Source organism: Pseudonaja textilis, chromosome Z (assembly GCF_049901715.1).
Source record: "Pseudonaja textilis isolate UNSWEBS1 chromosome Z, rPseTex1.2, whole genome shotgun sequence".
Lineage (NCBI taxonomy): Eukaryota > Metazoa > Chordata > Lepidosauria > Squamata > Elapidae > Pseudonaja > Pseudonaja textilis.
Window position 1 is genome coordinate 15,331,600 of NC_142008.1, and position 14,400 is coordinate 15,345,999.

Genomic DNA, 14,400 nt, shown 5'->3' on the forward strand with positions numbered 1-14,400 from the left:
TAGCCTTAAGATATAGAAAGATTTTCATAGACTTGAACATTGGGCACTATCTAACAAAATGAAATTCAATGGTGAAAAAAGTAAGGTTCTACATTTAGTATATGTGGTACCTTGCTCAATAGGAGTAACTCTGAGAGGGATCTTGGAGTCCTAGTGGATAATCATTTAAATATGAGCCAGCAGTGTGCTGCAGCTGCTAAAAAAGCCAATACAGTTTTAGACTGCATTAACAGAGGGACATGAAGTATTAATACCACTTTATAATGCCTTGGGAAGGCCACACTTGGAAGACTGCATCCAGTTTTGGTCGCCAGAATCTAATAAAGATGTTGAGGCTCTAGAAAGAGGGCAGAGAAGACAACAAAGATGATTAGGGGACTGGAGGTTAAAGCAGAATGGTTGCTGGATCTGGATATGTCTAGTCTGATGAAAAGAAGGGCTAGGGGTGACATGATAGAAGTGTTCTGATATCTCAGAGGCTGCCAGAAAGAAGAGGGAGTCAAGCTATTATCCAAAGCACCTGAAGGTAGAACAAGAAGCAATGGAGGAAACACCAAGGAGAAAAGCAACCTACAACTAAGAAAATTCCTGACAGAGCAATTAATCAGTGGAACAACTTGCCTTCAGAAGTTGTAAATGGAAGTTTTAAAGAAGAGATTGGATAACCATTTCTCTGAAATGCTATAGAGCTCTGATGGCAAACCTATGGCACGCGTGCCAGAAGTGGCACGTAGAGCCATATCTCTGGGCATGTCAGCTGTTGGTCTTCCAAGTTCTGGCACACACCAGACAGCTGTTTTTTGCACATGCAGGAGCGCCGGAAACTGGAAGAGCAGCTCCCGACAAGTGCATGCACACTGGCCACCTGGTCTGGTTTCTAACGCTCATACACACATGAAGAACAGCTGGCTGGCATGTGTGTTTCAGCACCAGATGCCTTTTTGGCATATGCATGCTCCCATTTCAGCAGTCGGTTAACCACCTTTGGTATAGGGTTTCCTGCCTAAGCAGGTGGTTGGACTAAAAGACCTCCAAGGTCCCTTCCAACTTTATTATTCTATATATTCTCACTCCGCTAGTTATTGAAGCCCATCTTTTTTATAACTCTAGCATAGAATATTTAAATAATTTCATTAGTAAATGGCTCTTGTGATTTTAAAATTATTTTAAATTGGGCATATTAAAGAGTTTACAGAGTATTGTATAAATGTTTTTTTTAAAAAAAGGATTGACCCCAGATTAGATTCCTTTCTGAAATTCTGAATGTGTTACAGAACTGATCAGCAGTACAAGCTTCAGCTACTTCTGTCAGTCAGCCTTGTTTCAGGGTAAGGCTTTGAGTGTCAGCAATATAAAAACCTTGCATATTCTATAGCTAATTAGCAATTATATAGAAAAGTCAAGTCTAGGCCATCTGTTAATTGATTTATTTGTAATTATATACCACTGAATTCAGCAAAAATGACTCCTGCTGGTTTACAACATGCTATGTTTGACTGTATGCTGACATTAATTTGTAATATCTGTTGCAATATAGAATTTGTTGATGAAACACAGTATTCTTAAGTTTATTATTATTTTAGGATCTCAGTATATTTATTTATGGCCTGGGTTATATCTAGTATTACATATAAATACATACAGTACATAAGAGAAATGAGCCCAAGTATTATCAAATTTAAAGCAGATGTCAGGTTTTTTTTAATGTCTACTTATTCAAATATGTATGTACACTTTTTTATGAAAAATAATTATTTTAGGTATTTTGAGGAAGGCTATCTATCCATACCTATCCCTCTCCCCCCCTCTCCATCCATCCATCTATCCATCCATCTTCTTCCTCAAAAGAGGTGTGTGTGTGTGTGTGTGTGTGTGTGTAAGTAAGAACAATTTGAAATAATTGAGGTTGAATTTATTTAAAAAAAAGAGTATATATGTCTTCCTCCTTTTATATAGAAATATAATAGGACCCATGGAAGTGGTACTCCTAGTATATTTCACTCATTTTTTTCACTGTTCTTTATTTTTTCTTACAGCAAAGGTTTACAGTAGCTTGCAAGAGAGACAGTTTATAATTCTTGATGTCTGTTCCTTTCTAACATCTTGTATTTATCTTTTATGTTTTTTGTTGGTGATGGTATAAACTGCTATCGTATTCAGTGGCTGGTTGATTTTGATCTATCTGTCAATCTACTTTCGTAAATGTGTTATATTGGTGGAAATAGAACAATCACATTTAAAAGATTGTAGTAGAACTTTGTATGCTCAGCAACTGCACCATGCCTCATGTTCTTCCACTCAAAAGTAAAATATTCTAATGTAATCTGCCTTGAGTATGCTGAGAATATCATTTTAGTTATATATTGATAACAAAAAAAGAAATCCTAGACATAAAGGAGACTCAAATACAACTACTTCTAAATCTTCAAATGTTGATTTATAGAAGATTCAGGTTTGCAGCAAGTTCAGGATTTAATGGTATGAGTTATCAGAATTAAGTTAAATAACGTTGCAACTTGGGTGAATTTAGATGATTTCATGTAGGGAAATGTCGTGTAGTATTAATATTTGGAGCCAAACATTGAGTGGCACATTACTCAGCTTCAATTTCAGCATCATTGATTTGGGAACGCTTGAAAGGAGATAGAAAGGAAATAAAATTGGCCATGGCCCCACAGCATTAAACTTTGCTGGGTTGAATATGATCAATTTATGACTAGTTAGATAATTATTTACAATCAAAACAGTATGTCAAAAGCTGGTGTTCAGTCAGTGCTTTGGTAGATAGGACAAATGAAATAAGGAATACTTGTAGAAAGAATAAATTTGCAGTAAGTTTTTGAGTAAGAAAAGAACATTGAAGGCAAAAGGAGAAGGGGACAACAGAGGGTGAGATGTTAGATAGTGTCATTGATGCGGTAGGTATGAATTTGGACAAACTTAGGAGACACTGGAGGATTGGAGGGCGCTGGCATGCTATGGCCCATGAAGAATCAGACATGACTTAGCAACCGAACAACACCAAAGAACAAAGAAAAAACCTCATATAAGTGTATGAATTTTGAATTGCCCTTTGAATTATCAATTTTAAATAATGAATTAATTGAATTAGTTGAAATAGGCTTGAAGTTAATCTACTAGCATATTTGGTGTGGAAGCCCAAAGCAAGTTCACGTTAAATCCGAAATCCCTGACAAGTTTGTTTGTTTATTGCCCTTTTTGAGAATCATCTGGTTCTTTTTTTTTCCCTCAGATCCCTGCGTCTGAGGAAAAAGTCAATGTGCTATCTATTTATTATTAACGTTCCATACATTATTTCCACTCATTTATATCTAGACTGCTGCTTGATTCCAGATTTTAACCTGCTTGGTGTAAAGAACAGTATAAGTATAACAATATAAGTGTAGTGTAAGTTGTTAAATATCAAAGTTATCCTTTCTTTCTGGCCTATGCTTAACAGGGGAATATTTTGATGGATGAAATAGCTTTTCTCTTGATGGTTTATTTGCTGGGATGCCCTCCTTGTTGCCTCAGATAGTAGTGATTGTAACTACTACTAGTTGTAACTATCTTAATTTCAATCTGGAGCCTACACTATTTGACACAAAGGTAAAAACTAGAAAAGTATTGACAGATCTTTCTCTTCTTTCTTAGGTTATTTTTTTTCTTTACCCTCTCCAAAAATCCTTTCAAATGGGGAAAACTCATGATAAAACCCAGTATTATTGCCAAACATCCTCAATTCCAATTGTTTATTTAATAAGAAATAAATATTCCTTATCCTTGGCTAAGAAGGACTCCCAGAAGCTTTAGCTAGACTGCAGATGAATTAAAAAAACAACAATTTTCCATTTTTATTTCCTTGGCCAAATCCTAGGAAAAGTGAAACAAGAGTCCATTTCTCCTGATTTTAGGTTTATCAGATTCTAAGGATTGCCTTGATAGATCACTTTTGACATAAGTACTTGAAACAATTCTCCATCTTTGAGAATTAACTACTCATCACTATTTTGTAACTACTGTAATACATAGTGAAGAATTTGAGTGAGATCCTCGACTCACAAAATAAGTTCCAATTTTCTCAGGGTCTTTTATACATACTGGTATTTTTGAAAATTATATTCCAGAGTGTAATATGCTTCAGCATTTAAAAGAAGCTGTTAATCTCTGTGAACAATAGTTTTATCATTGGATATTTTTAGAGTTTAGACCAGTGTTTATCAATCACAACATCTTTGAGAAGTGTTGATGTAAAACTCCCAGAATTCCCCAGAAGCATGCTGGTTGGGAATTCAGGAAGTTGGAGTCCACACATTTCAAGGTTGCTGAAGTTGAGAACACTGATTTAATAGTATATATATAGTACGAATTCTGAGAATTTTATTTTTCCATCTTTCAGTGATCGTTGTGGAGAAGATCCAAATCAGAAAGTAATCCATGGGGTTATTAACTCCTTTGTTCATGTTGAACAGTATAAGAAAAAATTCCCTCTGAAGGTAAAAATAAGTTTTATTTCTGTCATGGGAAACAGTGATAAATATTGGTTGCATTTCTTGTCTTTTTTGGGGTCTTGATCCAACTTTCTCAATTTAGTTTTATCAGGAAATTTTTGAGTGCCCTTTTCTGAATGAAACAGGGGAGTATTATAAACAAGAAGCTTCAAATTTAATGCAAGAATCAAACTGCTCACAGTATATGGAGAAGGTAAGATGATCATATGTATTCTTTGTTCTGTGTATTTTGGAACTAGCTGCTTTTCAAGAATTTCAGAAGCAGTTGGGGTGTCAGAGTCATCAGTGTCACGAGGGTTGATGATTCGGGGGAGAGAGAAATCAAAATTTTGTTTTGCTAACATAAGACCTCGGTCATGCATCTAAAATGCATTTTCAGCTGATTCATATACATACAGATAGTCCTCACATAGTGATTTACAATAGGGACCAGCAACTCCATTGCTTAACAGCATGGTGATGACAATTTCACTTTTGACTGCAGTGATTAAACAAATCATTACGGGTCATTGAGCATGAGTGACTGATTTGCAACTTCCTGCCAGTTTCCACATTGACTTCATTGGAAACTGGCTGGGAAGGCCATAAACGGAGATCGGGTAACCTGCAACTTTTGTAAATGTTTGCTTGTTGCCAAGCACCAAAATTGCAATCACATTTCTGCAAGGATGCTGCAATGATTGGAACTTCAAGGACCAGTTGAAGTCTCAGTTTTTTAGTGCTGTTGTAACTTCGAACAGTTGCTGAATGAGTAATCAGTAAGCGGGGATTATCTATATATCCAAAGTCATGTGCAGGCTAAATCAGAGGAAGCATTTGCTCTTATTTCCAAAAGCATTATCTTTATTTTTTATTTATTTTTAGTTGTCAGGTTGTATAATTATTTGTGATGTGGTTTGTAAGTTACACTCTATGCCATAAATCAACACTCTAAATTATATAGAATAAGATGCTTAGAGAAATAAAAGGCATCCAACTGCAAATAACATATACTTCATTGAGATCAAAAGCAATAGCACTTAGACTTTTATACTACTTTGTAAGGCTTTTACAGCTCTCTCTAAGCAGTTTACAGAGTCAGCATATTGCCCCCAACAATTCAGGACCTCATTTACCAACCTCGGAAGGATGGAAGACTGAGTCAATCTCGAGTCGGTCAAGATTGAACTGCCAAACTGCTGGCAGCTAGCAGAATTAGCCTTCAGTACTACATATTAACCACAACATCATCAATAGCTTTGAACTATTCTGTTGTCTTTTCAATAGGCTTTTCTTTCCTTTTTCTTGGAGAGCTCACCTTTTGCACCCTTACATTTATATGGTTTTAGGTAACCCTTTGATAATAGATTATTTGACTTGGTATTGTGTCAAAACGTTTTATTTGATTGTCTACTTTTTAGTCACCGATAACTGATTGATTGATTGATTTTTATTTAATTTATTATTCACTTTCATTTTCCTCACAATATAACCACTTAGCAGGCTCTCCAACAATATCACTGCATCTTCAGGCCAGGTGACAAAACTATGTATTCAGGCTCTTCTGGAAAGTCAACTAGATTGAGGCCAGTCTCAACTCAGGGTGAGATGTTTTTCCAGTGGATAGGCACTGCAGCAGCCTATCTGAGTCCTACCAAGTGACAATCTTTATGGAGAGGACCTATGACATCTCTGGATCTGATATAATGGATAGATGTAATTGGGGAAAGGTGGTCCCTCAAATAACCTGCCCCGTACCATATGGAACACTTTATTTCTTACTAACATCTTGAAATGAAGTCGGTGCAACTTGTGGAGCAGTTGGTGCACAAATAACTGCCCGCATCATACCATATACCAGATGAAGCTTCTGGACTCTCTGCAAAGGCAGACCATGTGTTATATTAATTCCCACAGGAGGTGATCAGGGCTTGTTCTGTATTGCTTGTAATTATCCTGATACATTTTTATTTAATGTTATTTTGTAATTTGACCATTTCCAATTGCGTATATTTTACATAAAACAGCAAGCAAAGTGTAAATGTTCAGAATGATGCCATGGGTGTGAAGCATTAGTTAAACATAGAACAGAATTATAGGTGATACTCCAGGATAACTAATATCAGCATGGAATTTTGGATCACCCTGCTTTGTTTCCTTATTTGGTAAACAAGAAAACAAGTCAATAGCCAACAAGACTCTAAAACGACCTTCTTGGGAAACAGTCCTGATAAATATTTTGAGATTGAAATCTTAAAGAATATTTGTTTGTAAAAGTTCCATTACAGCGTTACAATCTTATCACTGTTGCTTGTTCTTTCTTAAATTCTTGGAAGTCTCTTACTTGGTATCACAGTTCATCCTAACCCATGTCCCCCTCTTTTTTACTAAAATGGTTTTCCTTTGTAATAACATCACGAATAATGCAATTAGGCTTGTTTAGAGTATGTAGCTTGAAAAATGCACTTTTTATATTTGCCTCAGTATTGAATTGGCCCTGATAACTTGAAAATATATACTCCCTTTTACTTTTAGGCTCTTACTATTTAATTGTGTTCTTAATGTGGAAATTACTTTTAGGTTTTATGTAGGCTAAAAGATGAAGAAGTAAGATGTCGAAAGTATCTTCACCCCAGTTCCTACGGCAAAGTAATTAATGAATGCCAACAGCGAATGGTAGCAGACCACTTACAATTTCTTCATGCAGAATGTCATAACATCATCAGACAAGAGAAGAGAAATGGTAAAAAGTGTCCTGTGGGACAAAAATTTGAACACCTATTAAAACTAATATATGTGTTCAAAAGTACTTTTCCTTCTAACCAAAGTGAATCAGATGTAAGAAAGATGGCCATTAGTCTGTGAGGCTGCTTAACACAAGCAGTAAGTATAGATTAGGGCCCAGAGTTTCGTAGAAGGTGTATGGATATCTCTCTATTCCTTTTATTAAACCTGGTTTAAGGCTAATTTATGATCCAACCTTCTGTCATGTTCAATGCTAAGTAGTATAGCAGAAGCATTTAGAGTTATGTACCACTCCATCATGCTTTATAGCACTCTTTAAGAGATTTGCAGAGTCAGCATATTGCCCCCAGCAATCTGCATCCTCATTTTAATCACCTCGGAAGGATGGGAGGCTGAGTCAACCTCAAGCTAGTCAGGATTGAACTCCTGGCTGGGGGCAACATTACCTTGCAATAGTTGTAACCACTGCATTACCAGGGCTTCTAGCCTGTTTACCCAAAGGCATCAATCAACAACAGCCCATACAAGATGATTTTATAAAGCAGGTTTCCTGACTTAAAGTAGAGCTCACAAGATCAGCACACATCTTCACTCTTTCTTTTTAGTGTCTTAGGAAGGAATGATGATTTCCGAAGCCATCATGCTGTTTATATTATATATTAGCATTTGAGAATAATGGTTTTTGAAAACAGTATCTATCTTGAAAATCAAGTTCTTTCTTTACACAGATATGGCAAACATCTACATACTGCTTCATGCTGTGCCGAGTGGCTTACCTCATATGATTCAGGAACTGCAAAACTATATCCATGATGAGGGCCTAAGGGCAACCAGCAACCTTTCTCAGGAAAATGTAATTTTTTTTTCTTTTTCAGCAGAAGAAAATGATTTGATACCTCAAAATATAAAGGCATTTCTAGTCAGTTTGCTTGTTTGCTTTATCTTAAGTTTTTGTAGTTTGGTTAAACTGATGGACCATATTGCTAATTTCATTACAGAAAAAAAAAAGAGTGAATTAGCATTTCATTGGCCTTGAATGATTTACAGTGGATTTGAGTAAGTACAGCAAGTCCTCGACTTACAATTCATTGAGTGGCCATTCAAAATTACAACACTGAAAAAAGTGACATACGGCCATTTTTCACACTTGCAATAATAATTGTAGCGTTTCCCCATAGTCATGTGATCAAGATTCAGACATTTGGCAACTGACTCATATTTATGACCTTTGCAGTGTCCCAGGGTCGATTGATCGCCTTGAAACCTTCTGACAAGCAAAGTCATTGGGAAAGCCAAATTCACCTAACAACCATGTTACTAAGTTAAGAACTGCAGTGATTCACTTAACAACAATCTGGCAAGACAGATCATAAAATGAGGCAAAACTCAGTTAGCAATTATCTCACTTCACAACAGAAATTTTGAGCTCAATTGTGGGTGCAAGTCGAGGACTACCTGCATTTTAGCTCATGCATTCAACCTTGGCTGAGGTTAAAAGTGGACCTAGTATCCCAAGACTTTAGATGATTGAGATATTGAAAGAACATCTTGGAAGAAAGTAAAAGTAAATTATTTCTCTATTGCGGTCAAGGAAGTAGCACAGACACATGTATTAAAAATACCAGTCAAGTTCAGCCTAAGAGGATCTTTAACCCTGGGTATTTAATAAAGTCCTTCTCATGAGTTTGAGTTTGAAATGCATTAAGCTTTCTGTTTTGTAGTAGAAAATATGTATAGCTCAGGGTTGAACTGTGGAGTCTTTGGTGCCCTCTGAGCTTTCTTGTTTGCTTGCAGACATTTCATTACCCAACTAGATAACATCACCACTGCTAATGAGTGTGAAGTTTGTTCTCTGCTTTTAAGAAGTAGCTTACTCTGCCAGTGTTAGTGAGAGTGTTACTTTCTTCTTGGTGGTTCCTCAATTAGGGTATTGTTTTCTGTTTTCAAGCCTCTGCATCTGTAATGGAATGTGTGGATGATCCTGGGGACACCTAGGAAATAATCAGACAAGAGAGTTAAGAGCCCCTAATGAATTAATAGTCAGAAGAAGAAACGTGGGAAGAATTTGCCCTAATTGTTCAGATGATTAAAATTTATGCCTTTAGACTTGCAAAATTCTTTCAAGGTAGATTTAGTAGAATGAGCTCATCTAGTTTGTTTTTCTGTCCCACTTAACCGAAAGAGCTTATATTACAATATCTTAATCAAGGAGCTACCAAAGTGAAAACTATATTCCCACCAACATAGGCAGGGCAAGCAACTATATAAAAACAGGGAGCAAACCCCACACTCACTCATACTGATGACATTATCCAGTTGAGTAATGAAACATCTGAAAGCAAATAGCTTCAAGGACTCCATATTCCATCTTTGATCACCCTGACCTAAATCTGGAGCTCATCGCATTTGGAAAGTTGCTTATAATGTACAAAGATATATCAGTACTTTAAACCAAAGTACTAAGCATAGATAAATACAGTCATGGCCTTGCCTGAGATTATATGCCTCCCAACTATCTCAGCTAAACTTGAATTCTGGCAATCACCAAGATTCGTAAATGACATTGTATAGCATTGTAAAATGATGACAGCAAACATATTCTGAGAATTATTTTATTCTTTTATAGATTCATACTTTTAACAGGATATGAGCTTAGGCAATGTTCTTAGTTTTCTTTCTATCAAAATTATTTTGCTAAGAATTGTAACAGAACTGGTTGGTTTTTTTAATTATTCTGTCTGATTTTTTTCTTCAGATGCCCACTCAATTTGTAGAATCAGTGTTGGAAGTACACAGTAAATTTGTTCAGCTCATTAATACTGTTTTGAATGGTGACCAGCGTTTTATGAGTGCCCTTGACAAGGTGAGCCCAATGAAAATACTATACAGGTCAAGTAGTGATGAACATAGGATTTGAACTACAAGTGAACAGATTGAGAGCGAATTCATAGAAACTAATGCTATTTGGAAGCTAATGCCATCATGGTTGGCAAGGTTAAGATGTTGTTTTAAAAAAACCAAAACAGAAGGAGCAACATCAAACCCTTTCCACATTGTTGCAGAGAAAAGTATTTGGGTGGCTCCACTGAGACCAGACCCTTTTAAATTATTCATACAAATCCCTTTCTTTTGAGTGGGTGTCTTAAAAGATACCTCAATTTATGAGGATGATTAACTTGTCCATTGAATGACAATCTTAAACAGCAATGGTGAAACGGGGCTTTATTATTGTGACTTAAAATTTTCTGTCAGTTATTCTGTCACTTCCCCTTCTTAATTCTTTTCAGGTTAAGCAGTGTTTTGCAAAACTTTGCAAAACATTAAAAAATAGAAAAGCAAACTGCGGTAGATTAAAAGAAAAAGATGTATACTATAGTGTACTTAATTCTATTTAATTTCCCCTCCCTTGCTAAACCTCCCTGTTTCATACCCCTCCATACTTTGCAGCTATTGGATTCTGAAACAAAAAAGATTCTTTGGATGGACATACTTGCTGCATCTCACAATGTTTGAGTTAAGGCAGCCCTTACAGAGTAGAAGATTGTCATACTCTGTCCCTTCTTTATCCAAATTGGTATTTTCCTGGAACTCCATGAATGTCCTGCAGGTGGCAGAAAGGTGTGGTTTTTTTAAGAAGGAGCACACATGTATCACCACTTTTGTGGCTTTGGATCCCACAAGCTCCTGTCTCTTTTGTTCTTTTCACAGGATTCTTCTCTGGGAGAATCTTTTCAATTCCATCCAGTCACAGTGTTTGCTTGACTTTCCTTTCCTCTTAACTCATTCTTTCTTTGTATACTTGTTTTGCAGTTCAGATCCTTTTCATTCATTCTCTCACTTTGTTTTTATGCAGCACTGTTTTGCCCTCGACTCTCCTTATTTTACCAAACAGATTTCCTGACCCATTCTCCCTGCATTCAGTTTCCTTTTATTTTTTTCCCCATGTTCCCAGCTGCCGCCTCAGAATTATAGAGTGGGAAAAACTAAATTGCCACTCTCCCCTACTCCTTTTTGGGGGGACAGTCTGTTTTTTCTTATAAGCATATACTGCCCTATACAACAATATTTTTCAAATGCGGAAACTTTAAGACATACAGATACATAATCTGAAAAATTCTGAGAGTTGAAATCTACACACTTCAAAGTGTGGGGTGGAAACCCCCACTGCTCTATCTCTTAAAATTTCTCCATCCTGTCCCCTGTTTTTAGTGTCCATAAGAAGAAAATGTGACCTAAGAAATTTGTTTTGTAAAAGCATACATCCTAATTGTGCTATTTCTTTTTTTTTTTTTTAATTACTGTACTTTTAGCATGTGCTTTCAAGTGGAAGAGCAAGGCTTAGAAGCAGCTGAATACTAGAATAAGAATGTATTTGCTTTGGCCTATTTTTACCTCCACCTAATCACATACTACAAAAGAAGATAAAACCTACTCCAAGCATATGAACAGCTTGGCTACCTGGTTAAAATCACCAAGATCCTCTGAAAATGGGTTGACAGATTTTAGGAGTCTTGGAAGCTGCACTTCCATGTAGGAAACAATAAATCTTAAACTGTCCAGTTCGTAAGGAAACAATTAGGCAATAACTGGTCACAGGATGAAAATGAAGTCACTTATTTGTAGATATCACTCTGGTTAACAGATGAGTCTTGACTAACAAACCATATGTAAAGTTTCATGGGATAAGGAAATTCCAAACAGCTTTATCAGCCAATCAAAGTATGCCCTATAAAAGAAACAGATATCGTTAAAGACATCTGATTTTTGCAACTTCTTTTAATTTGGCAACTTAGCTGCATCCCTCGAGAAGCAGGAAGAAAAGACTACCTCTGAGTTAGTCTTTTATATTATTATTATTACCTCTGAGTTAGTCTTTAATATTATTATTAAAAATGTTTTTTTCCCTCCTCGCCCCAATTCTAATGATGTCTTTACTAAATGGGTTTGAAACACATCTGGTTCTTTGCATTAGCCCAATCATCAGTCCAGCTTCTCCACAGAAAAGGGTACTTAAATTAAGAGAGATTAACATATTTTGATTTAAACAAGTTTTGGGAGAAAAGAGGCAGCATTGGCTGCTGGTATGGTTTTTCTGTCTACAAATTGTTCATTAAATAGTAGTTTTCTCTAGGGCAAAAGTAGTAATTAGTGAACATGCAATTTTTAATTTAATAAGATGCCATTATTTTTGATTCAAAATCTCAATTGACAAAAGTATATATATAATATATTTCTCCATCTGTTCCCCTATTTTTAGTAAACATACTCTTAACAATTTCCTCCTTTGGTTTTTCCTCATTTATATGCAGCCATCTACTCCAATTTGCCCTTCTTATATTAATTTTCATATCAATACTCTTTACTGTACCATGCAATCCGTATAACAATTGTGCAGATCTTTTGGCTTCATAGCTAGTAAAGCAGCAGCAGCTGCATACAAAAACACATGTATCCCTGTACCAAACCAGTGCAGCCTCTATTGTCATTGCATTTGTCCATAAAACATTATATCCAGGGGACATTCTGTATCCTTGTCATATTATATGCACTGGTGTAATTAAAGCCCGTAATGTAGCCTACTAATCTTACTAAAATTTTTGTAAATAATGCAGCACATGATATTTACAAGTCTGTTTCAGAAACCATGTTCAGTGTTAAAATTTAATAAGCAATTAATACATTGGTATCTATGCCATCATTGTAGACTATAATACAAAGGTTTTGGGGAACAGAATAGGCTGAGAGGTACTGATTGATTCAGAGTCATTAGGTGAAATTCCATAATTGAGTATCAACTTGAATATGAATTTCTCTATTCGTAATCCAACTTCCCTAATTGCAGCGTTATCCCAGTTCTCCCATGTCAGTAAGTGGTTGGGAATTTATTCTCAGAGGCATTGTTTGCATATGTGTGTAGTGCTATGATACTTGCATATCTTATTAAAGTTGTTTTTCTTGCGCTTCTAATTAGGCTTTAACATCAGTAGTGAACTATAGGGAACCAAAGTCTATCTGCAAAGCTCCTGAGCTGGTAAGTGTCATATACTAGTTTTATGTGCTTAAGTGTAAGTGTGGAATATCAGATAATAATTTTGTAGGGTTTTCTGCAAGCAAACAAATAATGAAAACTTTCAAAATTGTGGCCAGAATTGTTATGGATGTTGCTTGGTTTGTCTGGATGGCAGTTGTATTGCATGAATTGCACTGCAATGCCAGATGTCTTTGGAATGCAGATCAAATTCTGGTTTTTTACTTTGAAGTCCTACAAAGCTCATGACCCAGGTATCTTCACAATTATCTGTTTCCAGCAGTATCTGCTAATACAACAAGGTCTGAAATGGAAGATCAATTCAGGTTCATATTCTAAAAAAGAGATTCCACAAGGGATCATCGGGTCTTTTCATTGCTGTTCCATTTCTATGGAAAAGCACCCCTTTTGTGAGTTCAGATCAACACTGGTCCTGTGGGAATTAGTAACACCATTAAAACGGTTTTTCTAGGAAGTATTATTGTCTGTTTACTAGTCTGTTTGGAAATGAAGTGGCATGCAAGTTTGAAGAACAAATATATATAAATAAATTAAATGCAATTTCCTTTAACTTAGATAATCTCTTCATTATGCTGCCTCTGATTGCTTCACTTAAGTTGCTTACCATTAGTTAGTTGTCATTATAATGATTGCTTTTTGCCTTAATGACTATCCTTTTTGTTCTTTAATTTGAGTTGGCCAAATATTGTGACAATTTGCTAAAAAAATCAGCAAAAGGCATGACAGAAAATGAAGTAGAAGACAAACTTACAAGCTTCATTACAGTTTTCAAGTACATTGATGACAAAGATGTTTTTCAAAAGGTAAAATAATCATACGAAGATTACTATGCTTTTATTTTTCTCCCTTGGAGAATACTTTTGTTATGCAAGGAAATCTGAACTTCTGCTTTTTTTAACTGTAGTTCTATGCCAGAATGTTGGCAAAAAGGCTTATACATGGTTTATCGATGTCCATGGACTCAGAAGAAGCTATGATTAACAAATTGAAGGTAAACACTAGTTTATCAGTACAATAAACCTAGCTCTTGTTGGTGCTTAAATTTATTCATGTTATAAGCAGTTACTAACCTAATTGCAAGTCAATTTTTAACAATATGGCAAGCTTTTTATTCAG

General features: G+C 35.8%; 1 protein-coding gene across 5 annotated transcripts in view; it reads left to right on the plus strand.

Moving 5' to 3' along the window:
• CUL2 (cullin 2) overlaps nucleotides 1-14,400 on the plus strand; it is a 71,267-nt gene that overhangs the window by 11,887 nt on the left and 44,980 nt on the right. For all 5 annotated transcript variants that reach the window (XM_026709992.2, XM_026709994.2, XM_087915555.1 and 2 more), the window contains exons 7-14: nucleotides 4,400-4,496; nucleotides 4,594-4,704; nucleotides 7,071-7,233; nucleotides 7,964-8,088; nucleotides 9,991-10,098; nucleotides 13,207-13,266; nucleotides 13,959-14,087; nucleotides 14,189-14,275. In XM_026709992.2, coding sequence (XP_026565777.2) covers nucleotides 4,400-4,496; nucleotides 4,594-4,704; nucleotides 7,071-7,233; nucleotides 7,964-8,088; nucleotides 9,991-10,098; nucleotides 13,207-13,266; nucleotides 13,959-14,087; nucleotides 14,189-14,275 — 880 coding nt within the window. The remainder of the gene's footprint in view (nucleotides 1-4,399; nucleotides 4,497-4,593; nucleotides 4,705-7,070; nucleotides 7,234-7,963; nucleotides 8,089-9,990; nucleotides 10,099-13,206; nucleotides 13,267-13,958; nucleotides 14,088-14,188; nucleotides 14,276-14,400) is intronic.